This window comes from Xyrauchen texanus, chromosome 3 (genome assembly GCF_025860055.1).
Source record: "Xyrauchen texanus isolate HMW12.3.18 chromosome 3, RBS_HiC_50CHRs, whole genome shotgun sequence".
In the NCBI taxonomy this organism is placed as follows: domain Eukaryota; kingdom Metazoa; phylum Chordata; class Actinopteri; order Cypriniformes; family Catostomidae; genus Xyrauchen; species Xyrauchen texanus.
The window spans coordinates 17,025,893-17,047,946 of NC_068278.1; the positions used below are offsets into that span (position 1 = coordinate 17,025,893).

At 37.4% G+C, this 22,054-nt stretch overlaps 2 protein-coding genes across 3 annotated transcripts in view; both read right to left on the minus strand.

Annotated features, from left to right (window-relative positions):
* cntrl (centriolin) overlaps positions 1–15,951 on the minus strand; it is a 41,605-nt gene extending 25,654 nt beyond the window's left edge. The window contains exons 1-16 of the mRNA XM_052106316.1: positions 15,817–15,951; positions 15,460–15,646; positions 15,180–15,373; positions 13,774–13,812; positions 13,316–13,435; positions 11,901–12,084; positions 10,134–10,243; positions 9,708–9,902; positions 4,838–4,991; positions 4,142–4,362; positions 3,867–4,043; positions 3,641–3,775; positions 1,707–1,852; positions 1,423–1,615; positions 1,114–1,272; positions 52–231 (exon numbers count right to left, since the gene is read on the minus strand). Coding sequence (XP_051962276.1) covers positions 52–231; positions 1,114–1,272; positions 1,423–1,615; positions 1,707–1,852; positions 3,641–3,775; positions 3,867–4,043; positions 4,142–4,362; positions 4,838–4,991; positions 9,708–9,902; positions 10,134–10,243; positions 11,901–12,084; positions 13,316–13,435; positions 13,774–13,812; positions 15,180–15,373; positions 15,460–15,646; positions 15,817–15,936 — 2,514 coding nt within the window. The 5' untranslated portion in view covers positions 15,937–15,951. The remainder of the gene's footprint in view (positions 1–51; positions 232–1,113; positions 1,273–1,422; positions 1,616–1,706; positions 1,853–3,640; positions 3,776–3,866; positions 4,044–4,141; positions 4,363–4,837; positions 4,992–9,707; positions 9,903–10,133; positions 10,244–11,900; positions 12,085–13,315; positions 13,436–13,773; positions 13,813–15,179; positions 15,374–15,459; positions 15,647–15,816) is intronic.
* Positions 15,952–21,256: 5,305 nt separating this feature from the next.
* Positions 21,257–22,054, minus strand: part of LOC127629060 (complement C5-like) — a 38,856-nt gene continuing 38,058 nt past the window's right edge. For both annotated transcript variants that reach the window (XM_052106108.1, XM_052106100.1), the window contains exon 41: positions 21,257–21,941. In XM_052106108.1, coding sequence (XP_051962068.1) covers positions 21,797–21,941 — 145 coding nt within the window. In that variant the 3' untranslated portion in view covers positions 21,257–21,796. The remainder of the gene's footprint in view (positions 21,942–22,054) is intronic.

The following is a 22,054-nucleotide window of genomic DNA, read 5'->3' on the forward strand; positions in this document are numbered from 1 at the left end:
TTATATTACAACCAAAAGGTCTGAAGTACCGTAGTCCACTCCATGTCTTACCACTGCTCTCTCCAGATGTATTTTCTCTACAGTACTGTGAAGAGAGTGAAGTTTTTCTTTTGCAGCATTCAGTTGTTCAGCAGCCATTCTGTCAGCAGTGGAAAAGGATTTCCTGAGCACCTGCAACTCCAGATTGAGAGACTCTATCTGTTCCTGAGTCTGGGTCTCCTCAGCCTTCATCTAGAGAAACAACAAACCATCAATACAGAACTGGTTTATGCCATCTGTACAAAGTGAATGAATGTACAATTGTGCAAAAATAATCCTTTCAAAAAGTTCAGTTTGAGGATTATTCAGCACATTTAACAATTTTTTTTAGAGTGTGGAGGCATGCAGGTTTTTGCATGTTATTTAGGATCCTTTGTGAAAAATTATAAAAAAAATTATAATTCGGTTTTGTTTGGAGTAATGTGCACAATACCACCTGAAAATAAAAAAGTAAATAGGGTAAATTTTAATTTCATTTTGGTTTTAAGTGTCATAATTCAGCAGTAAAAGAGGAAATCAGGAAGGAACCAAATATATTTTCATTCCACTGTATATGCACTAACTTAAAGTGTGCAAAGACCGGGTCTGGGTAGCTCAGCAATTGATGCTGACTACCATCCCTGGAGTCACGAATTCGAATCCAGAGTGTGCTGAGTGACTCCAGCCAGGTCTCCTAAGCAACCAAATTGGCTCGTTTGCTAGGGAGGGTACAGTCGCATTTGGTAACTTCCTCATGGTCTCGATTAGTGGTTCTCGCTCTCAGTGGGGCACGTGGTAAGTTGTGCGTGAATCGTGGAGAGTAGCATGAGCCTCCACATGCTGTGAGTCTCCGCGGTGTCATGCACAATGAGCCGCATGATAAGATGAACGGATTAACTGTCTCAGAAGCAAAGGCAACTGAGACTTGTCCTCGGCCACCCGGATTGAGGTGAGTAACCGCGCCATCACAAGGACCTACTAAGTAGTGGGAATCGAACATTCCAAATTGGGAGGAAAGGGGATAAAAAAACAATTAAAGTGTGCAAAGACCTTAAATCTTGATATTTAATAGGTTAATTCCTCTCTTAATGGCACCTGTTTATCCTGTTCCTCTAATTCAGCAAGCAGGCGATCCCTTTCGATTTCGGTCTCCTGCAGACGCTGAAGCATCAAGTACTGCTGCTCATGAGCGTCCTCTAGCTCCGCCCTCAATCTGTGGAGCTCTGCCTCCTCATCTTGCCTCTCTGCTGACTGCTAAAATAAAATACAAGGAAATAAGCCTGACATCATAATAAGGTCTGCTATTGCCATAGTTAACATTTAAGCATCAGAAACAACAATGCAATGCAAATGCAAAAAGTCGATTGTGACCTCTGATGATCATTTTAAATAATAATTACCCACCCTAGTCTGTTCCACCTGGAATCTCTCTTGGTACTTGCTGAGTCTCTCTCTGAGGGACCTCATCTCTCCAGTGAGGCTGCCCTGACTGCGCTGGGCCTCGTCTCTTTCTATCCTAGCAGCAGATACTACACGATGAAGCTCCTTTTGCAGCTCCATGACACTCTTATTCACAGCTTCGCCAAGGTCTTCAAAGCTGGTGCAACAGGATGGAAGACAAAATCTCTGATTGATCCGTAGTCAGACAATTCACTTAAATGTTAATCTGAAGTAAGGATCTATCATACCTTAGTCCATCTTGTCCTGTAGCTATGCCTTTTCTCAGCTCTTCTAAATGTTTAGCCACACGCTCTGGGCACAGAAACTTGTTTCTGTGCTGCTCCATATAGCTCTGGAGAGCATCTACCTTCTCTTTAAGGGAGTCTCTTTCCTCCTGTAAAGGATATCAATTATTAAAGCTAGAGGTTGACCGATAGTGGATTTTGCAGACACAGATAACTAAGGTGGTGGAAAAGGGCAATAATCGATTAATCGGTCGATAGTTTTTATTTTAGTTTTTAAATCATACTCCTTCCTTACTACGACTGGCACTGAAACAGAGGATACAAGAGTCCAAAATGAATAAAATAAAAGAGGCAGTTTATTGTTCAATCAAAATCCCAATAATAACCAGCAAAAATTAAGATTTGGTGCACACCAGGGTCACTTATTTTGAAATGACGGAGACTTGGCTCCATTACAATGCTCTAAAATGCTAATTTGATGATGCCATTACTAAGGTGGTGGAAAAGGCAGATAACCGATTAATCGGCCGATAGTTTTTAAATTATATTTAAAGAATGTAAAAAAAATTATAATCGTAGTCTTCTTATGTCGGGCAGAGACATTGAGGCAACAAGAGTCCAAAAATGACTAAAATCTCAGATGCGGTTTGTTGTGCAACCAAAAACCAAAGAATAACCAGAAAAAAAAATGAAGATTTGCTGCATAATGTGGGATTTTTAAATGTAAACAAGCCTGAAAACACAAAGGGCTCTTATTTAAAAAATATGGAGACTTGGCTCTGTTACACTGCTTTATATAAAAGTATTAACCAAATTAAAATTTGTATAGCCTATATATTCACCACAAGATGAGTTTTGTATTTTTCACCAGATGACATTAAATTAGGAATAAGTTTTATTATTATTCACAAGATATGAAGTTGCAGACACAATGTATGTGCTGACAGGGTACATTTTCACATTCTCTCATTTTACTTTGCATGCCCTCACTTCAATTTAGATTACTTGATTATTTCATCAACATAGCAGTGAACACAATAAAAAAGTTATCTGCAACTATCGGTGTAGATTCTTTGCAGATAACCGATAGTTGTATCACAACTATCTGCACTGATTAATTGGTAAAAGCAATATATCAGTCTACCTCTAGTTTGAATGTACAGTGGTACATGTTTAGGGTTGAAGTGACCAAAGAAAATTTGGTACACGATGAGCATAAATATTGCATTCCATGTTGTATGTAAGTGAAAGTTAATAAAACTAACAAAATTAATGTAATGAAATGCCAGTAATTTCTCCATAAAATTTGTAAGTTTTCCCTTTGAGAAATGTATTTCAGAAATGTAAGTGAATAGGTTTACCATGAATGGTACTCAGCCTACATAAATGTGCTGGTGAGAAGACGTTCTAGAAGGGAACTAATTTTCTCAGTGCACAAACAAGCCGAAAAGAACTTCATGTCCCCATGTTGTAATTTGACAAAATAAAGCTAAATGCAGTTTGAATTGTAGATTGGTCAATGACAAAAACTAAAATCTTTTTATCTTGCATGGTGTGTGCCAGCACCTGTGTATGACAAAGCAGCAGAAATGTCATGAACAAACTTTCTTTCTTCTGTGGAACACAAAAGTAGATTTTAGACAGAACTTTAGCCTTAGTCACCATTTACTTGTGTTGTATAGAAAAAAGATGCAATGAAATGGAATAGTCACTGAGGATAACATTCTGCATAAAATCTCCTTTTATGTTCCATGGAAGAAACAAAGCCAAATGTTATAGAAACAACATAAGGTGGAGAGTAACTGATGACAGATTGTGGGTAAACTATTCCTTTAATTTAACAATGACTAATAGTGAGTTTAACATAGAAATTCCTACAATGTTTCCTATTATTTATTTTATTATTAGAGAAAAAAAGAAAATCAGCAGTAACACACCTGGAGGATGTTGACCTGTTGCAGCAGCTCTGTGTTCTCTAGCTCTCTGTCAGCAGCCATGTGCATCTGTGCCAAAGCGTTTTCTTTAGCTTTCCTTTCCTTCTGCAGCTCTGCCTGCAGAGCAGAGTGCTCCATCTGTAAACGCACAGGACCAGTTGAAAAAATAAAACAATGACAATCATCCGATATCCACGAATATGTATTGAGATAAGAAGCGATTTCCCACCTGACTGAGTCGATGCAGTCTTCCCAGCTCCTCCTTCAGCTGTGTGGCTTCAGTGTCTCTCTCCTGCAGCTGGGTCTCCAGCTCTGCTTCATATTCGCTGACCTGCCCACGAGCCTGCCTCAGCTCCTCATTCTCCCTCCTCAGATCCTCCAACTCCCGCTGCTGATGGTGCAGCTCCTACAACACAACAAACAAGGTGATATTAATTATTACATAACGGTGTAATAAAACTACTGTGCAGTTGAATGTTGTGTCAGAATGAAACAGACTCTGACCTCCTGACCCCTTTCAGCACTCAGAGCTTCTTTCTCCAGCTGCATGCATTGCAGCTCTTTCTCACGTAGAATTCGCTGCAGAGCATCATTCTCCTTCTGTAGACGACTGCAGTCTGACTGGGCTCTTCTTGCTTGGTCCTTTACCCCCCGTAGATACTCCTGGAGACCTGAGATGATGCCCTCCAGATCATGCTTGAGCTCTTCATTAGCAGCTATCTGACCTGAGGGATTGAAGATGTTTTAAATAACTGCTTCTTTTAAGCCTTTTCCATTTGGTGGTTTCTTCTTGCTGTTTGTGAGTTTATAGTTGGCTAAACATGAATGGCGGTGAATAGAGGACCACAGCAAATACCATTTTTGCTCCATCAGCAAAAGAAAAAAAAATCACCAATTATACTTTTACAGCTTTGCAAAAGAAGATAAAAATATACAGCGCTGGATAACATCAGTAAGAAGAGAGAAACAGGCTAAATTTCCTTAGAAGCCTCATCTCAGCTGATAACTGATTTTTTTTTTTAAGTATTCCAAGGTAATATAATACAAAGTACCATGTTATACATTTACACTTTATATTTTTAAAACTGGAAATATAAAAAAAGTTTGCAACATTTATGTTGTTAAAGAAGGCGAAAACGTGTCATACGAGGTCTGTTAAAAGGGTCCATTATCCAACAACACTTTCGAACAGTTCCTCACCATCAGTAAGTTGTTGCTCCAGTTCTTTGATCTCTTGCGTCTCCTTGTAGATGCGTTTAATCATATCATCCAGCCTACTCTCCAGCTCTTGGTGCTTTCTGCTCATGATGGCCAGCATCTGCGTCTTCCTGGACAACTGGGCCTTCACATGAGCCTGGAGAAGTGATGTCAGAGAGAGCTGGGTGAGCGTTTTACCATATAAATCAATCCTACTGCTGTGCAAATCCAGTAAACTAACAATTACAATTACTACATTTGTCATTATTAGAGTATGATTACAGTGAAGTCAACAAGAAACGGCATTCGCAACCCATTTTACTTTCATAATTTGATGTACAGTATTTCCAGGTAAAATAGAATATTCAAGGAAAAACTAAGGCCAGGACTTGATTTTATCCATCAGGAATTCAGTGGATTGTTAAACTGGTTGTTCCATACCACAATGGATACCAGCATGAAAACACAACCAGCATCTGTTGGTTGAAACTTTAGCAGCCTTTGAGACATAAGCCGTCAATGGGCAAACATTTTTGACCATAATTCGTGCACAATCAGACCAAGAGTTTGTAATGAGAAAGTAAATAGTGTACATTTTGATTTCTAAAATTTCTAAAAAATGTATTTAAAGGGATAGTTCACCCAAAAATTCCCAGGCCTGAGTTTGGCAGTGGGGTATATGGCAAGCAGGGTGGGGCCAAGCGGCGTCTTGACAGAGCGAGGCCGGGAAGATAAGTGGTGAACAAGTTCCACCTGTGTGCCACACTGGTCTCGCGTTCTAGTGAGAGTTGTTTTATGTTATGTTTAAGTGAGAATAAATGTCTACGTGTTTTGTCAAGCCGGTCCCAGCTTCCTCCTTCCCATGCATTCCATGAACCCTGTAACACTTTGTTTGTGTTCTGCAGAACAAATAAAGTCATCCGCATCTGGGATGGTATGAGGGTAAATGAGAGAATTTAAATTTTTGGGTGAACTATTAAGTATTGAACTGAAAAGGCACATGTTGCCTTTACTTAAAAGTGTATTTTTGAACTCATGAAAATCGAGATTGTACATTTTAAAAATCAAGTTCGACATTGTTTTTCAGACCTTTGTTTTGCTGGACAAGAAAAATTAGGGTTAGTTTTGGTTTTCGACCATTGAAAATGGGTATAAGTTTGCAGTTTTCAGATGGAGCCACATTGAGAGTCCATTTTTCTGGGATTTAAAATGAAGATGCAAAAAGGAAGTTTGTTCTGAACCAGAATCTAAAAGGATATAGTAATAAAAGTATATTTAATACTCCTGAAGTTACAGGCACTCCAACTTTGGAAGAAGAACCCCCAAAAATCTATTGCAATCAACTGATTTTAAGAATAGACGAACCTATCCTGGTGCAAAATAATAAAAATAATAATAATAATAATTTCAACTGTTATTTTTTTGGCCTGTAGTTTTGCTCCAAAATGATAGGTGAAAATTGTCGTTTTTGACTCTTCACTACAAAATAATGGATTACTCAGTAAATATTAATCCATGGCATTTAATATTTTGGTGTTCATCATCATTTATGTTTATCTTTCATCAACAAAAAAAACTTTTCAGACAAGGATGTTTCTGAAATTTGCTTAATTGGATATAACATGACTGTAACGATTATTTAACAAGAGTAGTGAAACAACAATAAGTGTTGATAACACAACATCAAGAAAAGTGGCCCACGACATCAAGGCAACATAAAATTTTACTACAAGCTGTTTCATGATTTGTACACACATTTAAAGCCGATCTATACTTCTGCTTTAAGTCAAAGTGATGCAGAACTCTAATCTACAAAATAACAATAAACAGTCTTGGACTTCTGTTTTTAGTTTTTTACTTTCTACACCCATCCACTTCCCCTTCCATCTTAAGACTTGTTTCCTACAGACTGAGAACATTTATTACACTTTTATTAACACATGGTAATTTTACACATAATGCATTCTTTAATTAGATGCATTACTTTTGCATTATGTAATGCCTTGTTCAAGTATAAACTTACTCTGACACTAATTTGAAAAAAGATATAAATATAAATACTTAATTTTATCTAGTGGTTTATAACTAATATGCTGATAATGGATTATAATATGCAAACAGCTCCCAAATATAATATAAGCCATGTAAAATTGTCAGAGAGCATAACAGTGATGACATCACTCCTCTGCAATTTCCTGTTAAAAACATTGAACATAAAACATGAACAAAAAATCCTGAAACACATTTTTCAGCTTAAACAAATAAACTTCAATAATGAAATGTTCTTACCGATAATTATTTCTACAAATAACTTTTAGACTTGTAATAATATGACAGCACCCTCCCATGAGCCCCTCCTTTGCCCCAGTGGGGTACTTACTACAGCAGTGTGGCTGCCATCTCTTCGCTTTCTATCTCTACATAGCCAGGTTTCTCCTGTTGCTGCCCCATGAGAGGTACCAAGGAATCTTTGTACAGAAAGAAAGCATATCCTGAGTCTTTTAGCTCTGCTCCTTCTACTCTAAACTGTAGAGCTTTTGTCCACAGAATCCAACTATCTCCAGAAGAAACCCCCTCCTCTAGACTTCATTTTTGCCCCTTCCTCCTCTATCCCTGCACACTTTCCGATCCTCTCAACTACTCTCTTTGAATCAACACAGGAACATTTCCCCTCAGCCAATCAGCATCTGTGTCTGAGGCGGGGTGGGAGTGAGGATCCTTATTGGCTCCACCCACAACAGATTTCTCCTTGGGCAGAAGTGCTCTTTTTTTTTAAAGAGACAGTAACATCATTTCACATGAGTGCAACTAGTGGCCTCTGTAGACCTGCACAATATGGATTAGCAAGGATTAATTCCACAGGGAACTTTATCTTAGTATCATCCTTCTTGTTGTTATGGAGGTGCAACAACAAATAAGTGATAGAGACTAAATTTTCACCACACTGTTTGCATGCTAAACAATTAACAGAAATCAGAAAGAAATGCATTTTGTTATGTTATATAACCAACAGAGGATATCACATCTGAATAGAAGATTGGATTAGAAAATACTCACAACAAAGGAAACAAATAAACAATTAACAGCCATGAAAATGATGATGTGGCATTTGCAGATGTTGATGAAGACATATATTGTATAGTAACAAGTTAATCCTTAAACATCTTTACATGATTTTAGTGCGATAAAATCGCTTACTAACCTTAACTGTGTGCAGCTAGATCCACAATTACATCTTCGTTGCAAATACTATAAGCAATATTGTGACACTAAAATCATGTAAATCAGAGACTGTATCATGCTAGTGCATGATTATAATAGTTTTAAATTTTGCATTTAGTTTTTATTTCTATTTCGTTAAATTTTTCTATCCAATTTAGTCTAGTTTTCATTTTGTTTGTAAGTTCTTTGTTAGTTTTAGTTTTTACATATTTTATTGTTTAGTTTTAGTTTTTAATTACATTTAGTTTTTATATAAAGTGATACATATAGAATGGGGAAAACAGGCATTTGTGCAACGTGGGTTATATAGCTGGACACTCAAATGTACAGTTTGTAAAAAATACTTAAAATCTTCATTTTAAAAAGACCTTTTTTAACATCCATTATTTAACCACAAAGTCATCTTTAGTGCATTTGACATGAGAAAGTAAGTCTTGTCGCAACTCTGAAAACTGAACATCAAACAAAACTCGAAATGTAAAATCACTGACTGACAGTCTAAGACAGAATGAGTGAAAACACTCATTATTATATATTATATCGTTTCGGTTCTCTTTGTTTTAACATCATGCACTGGCAACACAATGAACAGTAATTCCATATGATGTCATATTGCATGTGTAATAATGATGACTTGTCAGAGCTTGAAATTTCATGTCAGCTACACATTTTTACACAAACTTTGCAACATTGGAACTTAAAAGTTAAAATACAATTCCACATTTAAGTGCTTTATGAATATGCATTTTCATTACGGCATTTCTAATTTTCATTGGATGATGATAGAGCAGCAGAGAGCGCCAAGCCTGTGAGTCATTGTCATGGTAACCAGACAGATTCTGAGTGGATTGCTGCAAAACTAGAATGAAAGTATCGTCAAATCATCATGCAATGCAATTAAACATCTTCCCTTCCCTGCAATCGATTTTTTTTACATTTAGTTTTATTTTACGGTAATAACACTCCAGAGTCACGTTTACACAGGTTGTGATTATACTTTTGAAACAGTGCCTTGCTGTAAATTACATTTTTTTGGTAATCAGCTTTATGCCACAAATGCTGTCGATTGAGCATAACTTGTATTGAACCTAGAATATTCCTTTAATGCGGCAAGTTGCCTGGCAGCCTGCAGTTAGGCTAATCAACTTTTACTTGGCGGAAGAATCGTTTGTTTATGTATATTATTATGAATAAATCCAATTATTTATTGAACACTGGTGTCTTTTATCAATTAAATAATTTTATAAAAGCAATAAACCATGAGAGGCTGTGTGTTACTGTGATTTTACAACGGTTTCCATTTGATCACATGGGAAGTCAGCATGTTGCTCCCAAGAGTTCCAGTACACTAAGATCGGAAATCGGAAAGTGAAGCTCACATGTGCGCATACACCCAACAACACTTATGGCTTTGGCCACTGGGGGCAGTGTTTCGCATTTCGGCAAGAACAGACCTTATTGAAGATACAGAAAAGTAAACCTACTGTTTCCGATTTCACTGTTAGATCAGTCTGACAGTTGGGGGGGGTTTTAGGCACTGCTTCACACAAATTCAAACTTAGCCTAGGTAAATAAGTACACTTTAACAGACAGCCTATTTTGGTCTATTGCTTTAATAGCATGAGGTTTTTTAGACATTGTTAATACTGACATGTCTGGGGTCACTGGGATCCAGGCTGTGCAGCAGACTCTGCAGCTGGTCCATTTCATCCTGGGCTTGATTTCTCTCTGCACTCTGCCTGTCCAGCTGTCTCTCCAGGGCCTCCATCTCTCCTCTCTGCTCTCCCAGCTTCTGTATCCTCCTCTGAAGCTCCTGCCTTAGCTGATCCTTCTCCGCTTCACAGATCTGCATGCAAAAGCAACAAACCCCACCTTAAACATTCACGTCTGTCTTTACTGACTGATCAGATTTAATTAAAGATGAACGAAATTAAAAAAAAAACGAATCGAATGAGGACTCTCCCATCATAAGCTCTACTCAGAACGAAGGCAATCTTTTAGCTTTCCAAGAAGAATGGCTGGAGGCATTTCAAAAGCAAAAGCAGTTCATTAGATGTTTAAAAGGGAAATGTCTCACCCGTCTTTGAGAAACCGCCTCCTCTAGTTGTCGGAGTTCTTCACTGGCTCTGAGAATTTGCTGTTCTTTGTCCTCGATTTCTTTATGTAATTGCTGCAATCGCTGCTCAGCTAAAAAGCATTAATAAACATTATACAAAGGGCAGACATATGAATTTAGTGGTGCTAGAAACTATTTGGACACTTAGGCCATGCTAAAAAATGTACAAAATTTGTTGCATTAGATAACAAGAATATCAACCCGATTAGTATTTATTTTAAAGAAAGATAGCACAAGAACACTTTTCATGCCAAATATTGAACAAAAACAAGTTTATTAAATTATAAACAATAGATATATTGCTCAAAATTGTGGCAAAAAGCATTTGAACATTATATTGCTCTTTATTTTCTTTCTTTTTCTCCACAATTTGGAATGCCCAATTCCCAATGCACTCCAAGTCCTCATGGTGGCGTAGTGACTCACTTCAATCTGGGTGGAGGGGGACGAATCTTAGTTGTCTCCACGTCTGAGACTGTCAACCCGCTCATCTTATCACATGGCTTGTTGAGCACTTACCGTGGAGACATAGCGCGAGAGAAGGCTTCACGCCATCCACCGTGGCACACAACTCACCAAGCGCCCCACCAAGAGAGAACCACATTATAGCAACCACGAAGAGGTTACCCCATGTGACTCTACCCTCCCTAGCAACCGGGCCAATTTGGTTGCTTAGGAGACCTGGCTGGAGTCACTCAGCACACCCTGGGATTTGAACTCCAGGGATGGTAGTAAGCGTCTTTACTCACTGAGCTACCTAGGCCCCCAAACATTATTTTGCTCTTTAATTCAATCAAATTCATAAATATTAAATGAGAATTAAGTGTCAAAATCTATTTTGGGACCAATGTAGATGACCAACAAATAACTAAATAACAGTCATTTCAGACCAAATTTATTTGATGCTGTCATTGCTTTCTGCTATCAAAGCAACTGCAAGCTTTTTTCTCTCTTCCAAATAAATGTTTTCAATGTTTATTGTGCACAACTCCCGCTTTTTTACGTGGCAAACTTGTAAAATCGCCCCCATGTGATGCTTTCTGCAACTCTTGTCACGTGGAGTGCAATGCAGCGCTTGATGCTGGGTTCAGCCTACAGAACCAAATTAAAACTGCCACGAGAAGTTGTCTGTCCGAGGCAAAGACACAAAATCTAATGACAATTGCCTCAGCATCAGTCTCCCTTGATGCGTTTGATTAAGCACAGGCGAGCACCCAGTTTTAGTCGATGTGGAACAGGTGGAAGGTTTTGATTTGAGTTGTCGACTGAGTTCTGTTTAGTTCATTTTATATGTGTTTTGTTCATATTTTATTTGTTAATTTTTTTGTAATATTGCATTGTTCATATGTCTTGTTTTAATGGCCTCCGCTGTTTTCTCCGCTGTGCAGGAAAAAACATATTGACGATGGTTAGCCTATGTGGGATAGTGGTGTGCCGTAGAATGTTTTAGTCATAAAAAGTTTACCGTGGCAGAAAAAAGGTTGGGAAGCTCTGCCTTAACCTAACCTAAACCTATCTTTACTTCTTTAACCTACCCTTACCTTTAGCTCAGTAGCAGCAAATGTGAATCTTGTGAGAATTTGTCAGAACAACATGTAGTTACACAGTAAATACAATGTATTGTAAGTATTTTAATGCTAGTACATAGTAGTTATAGACACCTAATATTAAGTGGGACCAGATCCTTTACTATAATTCAAAGGTCATAGTGCCCTTGTCCTTTTGTACCTCTGAGATGAGCATGTCTGGACATGCCATCTTTTGTTGGGTCGTCTACCTCTGTCAGATCCACTAAGCGTGTCTGCTGTTGGACTTGTGCATCCATGGTCTCTGATGTGAAGGTGATGTTCCTTTTCTGACGAGACTTTCCAATGTAGGGACTCTCACTAGAAAGGTTCTCTATTTTCACCTCCTGAAGAACATAGAGAATGAGGGAAAATCATGAATATACACTTACCATAGCCTGATTTGTGTCATATACAAATCAGCATTGAATGACAGCTCTAAGCCAGTCATTCTCTGATAAATGTCTATAAATAAGTCCACTAATGCCAAATATATTGTTGCTAGTGAGGCTGCCAAAGCTAATCATATCAGAGATGCATCATATGTTGTTTATCTGTAAAGGATAGAGAAACTTACTCAGCAAAACTTATTTTATAAATTCAGATGGGACTTGATGACTTCAGATGGGGAAAATCAACTAATGCTGCTGGTAGTGTGGCAATGATTGTTACATGTCCTGCAGTGTAACATGATATATTTCATATTTTAAACATTTAGCTAATTTTCTGATAATTATCACGCATGCTGTTTTTAAGACCAAATTAATTGAGAGGCCAGACAGAATATTTGTACTTTCAAAAAAAAAAATGGTCACACTGCAGGACCATTTAAAATTAACTATTTTAGAGAGAAGGTGACTATAAAAATTATATAATTTTTACCAACAATAACTTTACGCAATGCATTTAGTACCCACATTTACACTTTCTGATCACTTTATTAGGAACACCTGAACACCTACTTATTCATGAGATTATTTTATCAGCCAATCATGTGGAAGCAGTGCATTGCATAACACCAAGCAGATACTGGTCAGGAGCTTCAGTTAATGTTCCCATCAACCATCAGAATGGGGAAAAATGTGATCCAGTTATTTCGACCATGACATGATTTTAGGTGCTAGATGGGCTGGTTTGAGTATTTCTGTAACTGCTGATCTTCTGGGATTTTTACACACAACAGTCTCTTGAGTTTACTCAGAATGGTGCCAAAAACAAAAAAACATCCAGTGAGCGGCAGTTATGTGGACAGAAATGCCTTGTTGATGAGAGAGGTCAACAGAGAATGGCCAGACTGGTTCAAATTGACAAAGTCTACGGTAACTAAGATAACCACTCTATACAATTGTGGTGAGAAGAATAACTCAGAATGCTATTCTGAGATGCTTTGTTTGGTGCTGTTTTGGCGGCACAAGGGGGACCTACATAATATTAGGTAGGTGGTTTTAATTATGTGGCTGATCGGTGTATATATACAGGCTCTAATTTCAGCAACATTTTTTAGAATTAAATAGAGTAATTGAGATTAATTGTTCTACAAATTATTCCACTCAATAAACAGGCATTGATAAAACTTACAGGGTCTGGACAGAATGGAAGAGGATCAAACTTGGCATCTATTTTGTGAAAGGCCAACTCCTGTTCCAACTCATAGTGCTTCTGACAGGCCCGGGTCAACTCCACTGTTTTCTGCTTCAGCTGTGAAGTAAGGAAGAAGTAATTAAGAAACAACATTTTAGATAGTACAAGAAAACACATCAGAAGCACTTCACTACAAACCTATCAACTCAGAATGAGATTTGTTATTATGCCATTATCTTAAGGTTATATGTGCCAAAAAACACTTGAACACACTGAAGATTTCCATTACTACAGAATGCATACATGCAGCAACAACCTCAGAAACGTGCTCAAGAACATAGCAATGTCATACCATCAACATCTCTCTAAGTGAGCACCTGGAATCACATGAAAGCACAGTGTCGACATCATACAGTGATAAGTGTTGCTTATTAACAGATTGGACAGATGAATACCTGACAGACAGAATCCAGCAGAGGAACATGAAGTGGAAGCTGAGATTAAGGCAGGAATGAAGAACAGAGACAGTAAAGGACATGCAGACAGTTTACACAAGTGCACAGTGAAAGATACAGAAAAGCTCCAAGGGTGGATGGTTTCTGTGAGGAAAGCTGGAGAAAATACTCTAGATGTTACTCTTGAATTTATGGACGTATGCCTATGTATACCAAATAATAGGGATTATTTGGGACTATATAGTCTATGTGTTACATAGTTTCTCCTAGAGCAATATTTCGGGTTCAACACAAGTTATCTCAATCGACAGCATCTGTGGCATGCTGCCAATTATCCGAGAAAAAAATATGTTGTGCAGTATGAAATATGAATGAATTTGATGAATGAGGAAACACAAACAAAGACATTTCAACACCATTAACGAAGTACCTTTAGAGCAGCTGAGAACAGTGTGTAGTAAGAAGAGAGAGCTGAATAGGGAATTGGCTAGAAATAGACAGGAAAAGGAAAGTTGGGGAAATTAATCTCTAGACTTGGATTGGAATTGGAAACTTGGATCGGAAATGAGACTGAAAGCAAATATAAGTAAGTTTCAGATTAAAAAGGTGGTACTTCCTAATGAATTAGAAGGAAATATATATATATATATATATATTTAAAGAAGATATCACAATTGCCTTTCCTTAGAGTCAGTAAGCACAGATGTCAAAATCTCCCTTCAAAATAAGCTTTTTATAACATAGAAATAGTTATATAATACTAAAGAAAATTCTGCCATTTACTCATCCGGTATTCAAAGTGCTTTACACTGCGTCTCATTCACCCATTCACACACACATTCACACACCAATGATGGCAGAGCTGCCATGCAAAGTGCTAGCCAGCCATTGGGACCAACTTGGGGTTCAGTGTCTTGCCCAATGATACTTCGGCATGTGGGTTCGTGTGGGCCGGGAATCGAACAGCCAACCCTGCGATTAGTGGACAACCCGCTCTACCACCTGTGCCACAGCCGCTGCCAAGCATTTGCAAGTGAAAATTACTGCGTACGAATATGGAAAATTAGTTGGGCGCACCGTTGCGAGTGACACCTGACAACTTATTAACTAATATAGTACTGTCAGAATAAGTACCCCACAATGCATCTAAATGGTAGCCCTGTGTTTTATGATACTTTTTCTCCTTTGTAAAGATTGAAGTGAGTTTTATTGAAAAGATGGACAGGTGTATTTATTCAAAAATATAAAAAAATAAATTGATGTGGGTTTGTAACGATATGAAGGTGAGTAAATTACGATAGAATTTTCCTTTTTGGGTGAACTATTCCTTTAAATCCATGTAACATTAGAGTCCCTATCGTTCCTATTCACACTGGGGTTGATAAAAGTGAAATCGATCACCCTACTAGTTCAGATTTAGTGTCCAGTTCTCTTCTAAGCTGCTCATGGGAGTGCTGTTGCTTCTGATTCTGCTGCCTCAGGCTTTGGTTGACTGTTTCCTGCCGCTCCAGTTCTTCCAGTGCTGCAGCCTGCTCTCTCTGCAGTCTTGAAAACTCTTCAGCTCTCACATCAAGCTCTTGCTCCAAACGTTCCACCTCCTCTGTAAAGACAGCAGAGATGGGCTCAGATTAAAGGACAATGGAGGCAAATGTTTGGCCAATAAGCATGGAAGATGAACAGTTGTACCCAAGTGAAAGCGTTGATGTGCATCCTCTCTTTCCTGAGGACTAATTGGCTGTCCATCCAATATCTCTAGTGACCTCAGATGGAAGATAAGAAAGAGGTGGTAGTGGGGCAGGCTGGAAACCGGGTTCTCTACTAATGTCAGACTTGTCAGGTTCTTCAGTGGCTTCAGTTTAGTCACCTCATGAAGCTAGATTAAAAAGATGGATAATGTTGATCAAGATGATCAAGATGTGATATAAAAGGGCATGTAGTAGCTTGGTTAAGAATTGCTAATGAAAATGTAAGAGGATAAACAAATATACAGTAGGCGAATGTCTACATTTACTTTTCTACGAAAAGAACAGAAATTGGACCCACCGAAGATATCTTGTTGTTCTTGAGGTTTATGGTCTGAAGTGATCTGAGCTTCTTTGCCAGCCACACCGGTAGATGTTCAATGTTGTTAAAGGCCAGATTCAGAACCTGAAGACTTGTCATGTGCTCTAGACCTTCAATTTTTCTAGTTAAATGAAATATAATTGATAAATAAAAATGACATTTCTACCTTTTTTTTTTTTACTTTTTAAGTGACTTTGGGTTTTAGAAAGGCGCTATATATATATATATATATATATATATATATATATATATATATATATATATATATATACATACATTATCCAGTATGTATACATACATACATATATGTCATGAATCCTCTTTTTTAAACCATATACAGTATATATATATATATATATATATATATATATATATATATATATATATATATACATATACATATACATATATATATAGTACTGTGCAAAAGTCTTAGGCACATAAGATGTTTCACAAAAACATTTGTCTTAAGATGGTTATTTATATATTCAGCTTTAGTGTGTCAATAGGAAATATAACAACAACTTACATTTACATAGCGCTTTTCTCAAACTCAAAGCGCTTTACATAGTATAGGGGGGAATCTCCTCAACCACCACCAGTGTGCAGCATCCACCTGGATGATGTGACGGCAGCCATAGTGCGCCAGAACGCCAACCACACACCAGCTATTGGTGGAGAGGAGATGGTAGAGTGATGTAGCCAATTCAGGGATGGAGATTATTAGGAGGCCATGATAGATAGGGGCCAATGGGGGAATTTGGCCAGGACACCGGGGTTAAACCCCTACTCTTTACAAGAAAGTGCCCTAGGGATTTTTAATGACCACAGAGAGTCAGGACCTCGGTTTAACGTCCCATCCGAAAGACGGTGCTTTTTTTACAGTATAGTGTCCCCATCACTATACTGGGGCATTAGGACCCACACAGACCATAGGGTGAGCACCCCCTGCTGGCCTCCCTAATACCACTTCCAGCAGCAACCTTGGTTTTCCCCAGGAGGTCTCCCATCCAGGTACTGGCCAGGCTCAACCCTGCTTAGCTTTAGTGGGCAATAGCTGCAGGGTGATATGGCAGCAGAAATATACATTTTAGGCTTGCTAATAGAATAGAATAGAAGAACAGGGAGCCCTGCAACAGATGGCATGGGCCCCCACAAAGCCCCCCACTGAACATTGTGTCTTACTGAGATTATATAAAGAGATAGAAGTAATCGAGACAGCCTAAACAGATAGAACTGTGGTGAAATCTCCAAGAAACTTGGAACATCCTATCTGCCAACAACCAATAAAAACTATGTTCAGATGTACCTAGTTGAATTGCTGCTATATATATATATATATAATTATTACAGATTTCATTGGCCTTTTAAACATTATATGTTTTCTGTAATAAACCTGTAAAGATAGAATGTTCTATAACACAAATAAAAATGACTCTCATGGTTTTTTGGACATGTACCATGGTAATACCATTTTTGGATTTGTACCATGGTGTTCTTTGAAGTACCTTGGAGAGTTATGTAAATACCATATTACAGGAATATGGTAATCATTCAGTACCAGTGTATATATCAAAGTGCCAACATGCATTACCATCTGACACATCAATCTACCATGGAACTATGTTTTGATTTTTAAGGAAATTGTATTCTTTAAGTTGAAAAAAATAACAGCATCTTACAGTATCCTATTATTGGAAAGGTGAAGTTCCCGTAATTTGCAAAGCTTCTTGAGTTTCTCAATTTTCTCGATCCTGTTGTTACTGAGATTAAGAACCTGCAGGTGATCACACTTGTCCAAGTTTTCAATATACTGAAAAAATAAGAAAGCACAAATGTCAATGGAAATGAAAAGCATAATACACCTACATATGGTTTGACTATGGAGCACCTTAGAGGACAGGGTGGGAATTTTTTTTTTGCGTTCCCTTGCAGTAAATTTACCAAGGTTTTACTACATTAACCATATTTTATCCATGATATTTGTAGTGTAACCATAGTGATAATACAGGAAAACAAAAAGTATGGTAATAAAAATCATAATTTTGTTGTTATCATGGATTTACTATACAAGTACCATAGTTTAACTATAGCAATATTGTAGACTGTAAACATAGTTTTTGGTGGAAATTATGTTTTACTATAGTAATATTGTAGTAACCATGCATGTTACTATACCAAAATATGTCCTCTAAGGCAGAGGTTTTCAAACTGGTGACCCCCAGGGGGCCGCAAGGGGGAGCTAAGGGGTCCGCAAAATTATTTACAGAGAGAATTTGTCACATTTTTGAAATGATTACCATTTCATTCTAAAATAATTAGATAAAACATGATTATTTTATTGTATTGGCAGCCTTAGTAAGAAATAAAAACATTTCATTTAACATATTATGAAAAACAAATCTTATTTGTAAGAAGTATATATATATATATATATATATATATATATATATATATATATATATATATATATAACTTTTCACAATAAATATTCAAATAAATATATTTTTTATTATATTATTTTAAAAATGGAATAGAATTGAAAATGTTTCACTTCAGGGTTTTTTACATCTGAAATAAATTCAGCGCAAGAAATATACTCTGTCAATTTAATAAAAACCAAATATTTCCCAGATAATATTTTTAGAATTTATTTTGGCTTTAGTGCAGACAATATAAAAAGCAATGTATTTCATTTTTGAGACAAGAAGTCTTTCTAACATTATGCTCTAATTTTCTCACAAGGGCATCATCAAATGTGAGGGTCCTTGGCATCAGAAAGTTTGAAAACCCCTGCTCTGAACTATTCAAACTAATCACATTTATTACATATTTTCAAAATCTTACCCTAAATTGTTTGTCACTACTCGTAGATGTAGACAGATCCAGAGTGTGCACCAGAGCAAAATTGTCACATTTAGTCAATCGCCTGATCAGATCTTCAGTGATGTAACGAGTTCCCTTGTATTTTCTTTTGTCTGAGAGTAGATATTTGTGTAAGTGCATGTGAGCAAATCTGAGAAAAGCAATGCTTGAGACAGTCCCTGCCATATTTTCACTATAAACCCCACCATAAATAATGACAACCTTTTTTAGCAAGATAATCTGTCAGAAAGAAACATACACTCATAATAAGGGCTAGGCCTATGCACAAAAAACAACTCTGAATGAAAATGAATTGGCTTGAATGAAAGAATTGATAAGAGTGCATGTTCTTTCATGACTAAACTGTCACTGCTGAGTTTCCTTTACTGTAGTAGGATATAAGATAGGTTTACCATCATCACTGGGATCATCTCTAAAATCTCCATCCTCAGTGTCCGACCATGAGATGGCGTTGGGCGTCACAGCTTTGCTCTGGAGGCTCTTCGGACATTTGGATCCACCTGTTGGTGATCGTTTACGCGTCTGATCCCCTCTTTTCATTTTAATCTCAAGTAAACGAGATCTTGATTTTCAGAGGTTATTTAAGGAGGTCGGCGAATAGGATGTTCCTCCAGAAATACCTCAACTATTAAAACATAGCTGACGGAAGTTCAGTAGAAATATTTTCTTCAACTAGACTTTATGCTATAATATACGATGATGAAGACCAATAGCTAATGCGAACTAGAGACCTCGATCAATTTAAAACAGTTCGTCATCTAACTGCATGGTATGTCACTGGTTTGTCTCGACTGGTCAACTTCTGTTAGATGTGTTTCCATGGCGACCGAACAGTACGACGAGCGATCAGCCAGTGGTCGTCAAATAGAACATGTCCTTATAAATCTTCGAGTCATTCTTGGCAAATTTGAAAAGTAATTATAAAAGTCGGTTTCTTTATTTGTCGTCCCTGGCTCTTAATGTGGCGTTTCTGGATATTTACAATGAGGTAGCCGTCTCTAGCTTGACATGAACTCAAATGATTCGCGGTGATGTTTGGATCACGTGACCCAGCTACAAGCGCTTCAAGTTAAGAGTCCTGTGCGCTCGAGGAGAAACTATTTAGCAGAGACGGGTCACTTCTATTAAATTGAATGGGAGAAATTGGAGCGCCCAACGGTCAACGGATGTAGAAAGGAAGTACCGCCCACTGATCTATCAGTGGTCCCGCCTTACAGTTAAAAGAGCCAATCACCTTTTAGATACAGACATCACCTACCAAGAACGCGCACGCGCATTAGCCACACACACACACACACACACACACACACACACACACACACACACACACACACACACACACACACACACACACACACATGTTGTGTTTCCATGTTTTATGGGGACTTTCCATAGACATAATGGTTTTTATACTGTACAAACTTTATATTCTATCCCCTAAACCTAACCCTACCCCTAAACCTAACCCTCACAGAAAACTTTCTGTATTTTTACATTTTCAAAAAACATAATTTAGTATGATTTATAAGCTGTTTTCCTCATGGGGACTGACAAAATGTCCCCACAAGGTCAAAAATTTCGGGTTTTACTATCCTTATGGGGACATTTGGTCCCCACAAAGTGATAAATACACGCTCACACACACACACACATACACACACACACACACACACACACACACACACACACACACACACACACACACACACGTATATATATATTATTATTATTATTATTATTATTATAAATTTTTTTTAAAGCACAATAGGAGGTTATTAGGTATAATTACAATTTATGATACCAGTTTTGTCAGATTTTACTGCTGATTTGAAATATGTTCTTTGATCGAATACATGACCAACTCGATTTGAGATTTGGGTCTTTCCCCATTCCAATAGATAGGAGCTGCACCGGCATGACTGGAAAAAGTCTCCCGAGAGCATTCCAAAGATGGCTGACAGTGGACTGATATGCTAAGAGAGACTTTGGCTCGAGGCAGAACGGATTCCATATGCTTACTGTTGGATTTTCGCAGATTGTTTTGTCAAACTGGTTGATCGAGAAACAGCTAGGATAATGTTTTAATGTTAATGTGCACAGCCTACTGTAAAAGTGTTTCATCATTATGTTGTAACATTATATGTTGTAACAATCCATAAACTGTAACTTGTCATACATTTCAGTCATTTCTACTCGAATGGTGTCAGACGATATGCTGCAATTGTAGCCTAGCTTTTGGCACAGCATAGATTTTACTTATAGGTGCACTCAGTATTGTTTTCCTCATTAAAAAATTTGGGGGCTGCCAGGTTAGAATCACAGCTGAATACTACTCGCTTAATCTCAGTAACCGTCCTGTTATTTGACGCTTTCACTCATTGATTAAAGTAATCATAGCTGACTGTGAATACTACATTTCTACAATGACATCTGAAACTGAAAACTTGATTTTAAATGATGCTGCATCCAAGCTGCTCAGTGTCAGTGTAAGTACAAGATAATACAAAGACAAAAGTTACTAAGTGCACATAGTAAATTATTATTCATGTTTATTTTTTTACTTTGTTCAAAGTGATTAAAGCTACAGGCTGGGTAACAGAGGTAAAACAAAAATACAAACAAACAATCATTTCAAGATTATGAGATGCCAAAACTGATTGAAAAATACAGAAAACCACCCTTTGAAGTGGTTAGTTTGAATAAGTATTTGTTTAAATGTAATCTTTCTACCGTATATCAAAAGTATTTCATACAATAACAAATTGTGCCCTGCCACTATTGCACACACATTAGTGTATTGTAGTGAAAATGCCACCCTTGCCACCCATATATATTTTAATCAAAACATTTAAAATTTCTTTTCACATAAATTCTTTATCAATATATTCAAACAAAAGCATATTATCATACACTTTAGGATCAGAAATAGTAGCCTACATTTTATTTAAGGGTGCTTTTAGGCCAGTTGTACCATATGTTCAGTCCTTTGTGTTATGTTATCATGTGAAACCCAACAAAGTCATACAATAACAACAGGCAAAAGAATAATACCTTCGATTGACATTATATTTGATCACTTATTCCCACAGCCAGATAATATGTAATCAAATTCAAAATCATTCAAAACATTGACATATTGTCTGCAGGCATCATCTTTGCAGTCAGAGATTTGTGGCCACCAGTCCACCCAAGCTTGAGAGTCCATAGGAAACTTATACCTGAAAAATGGAGAACATCAGTTTTGCATCTGAGATGTTGTTAAATCTGAGAAAGATTTTTACCACTCATGATGCATAAGGACCACCTTGAGCCTTTAGTAATGTGTGACTGT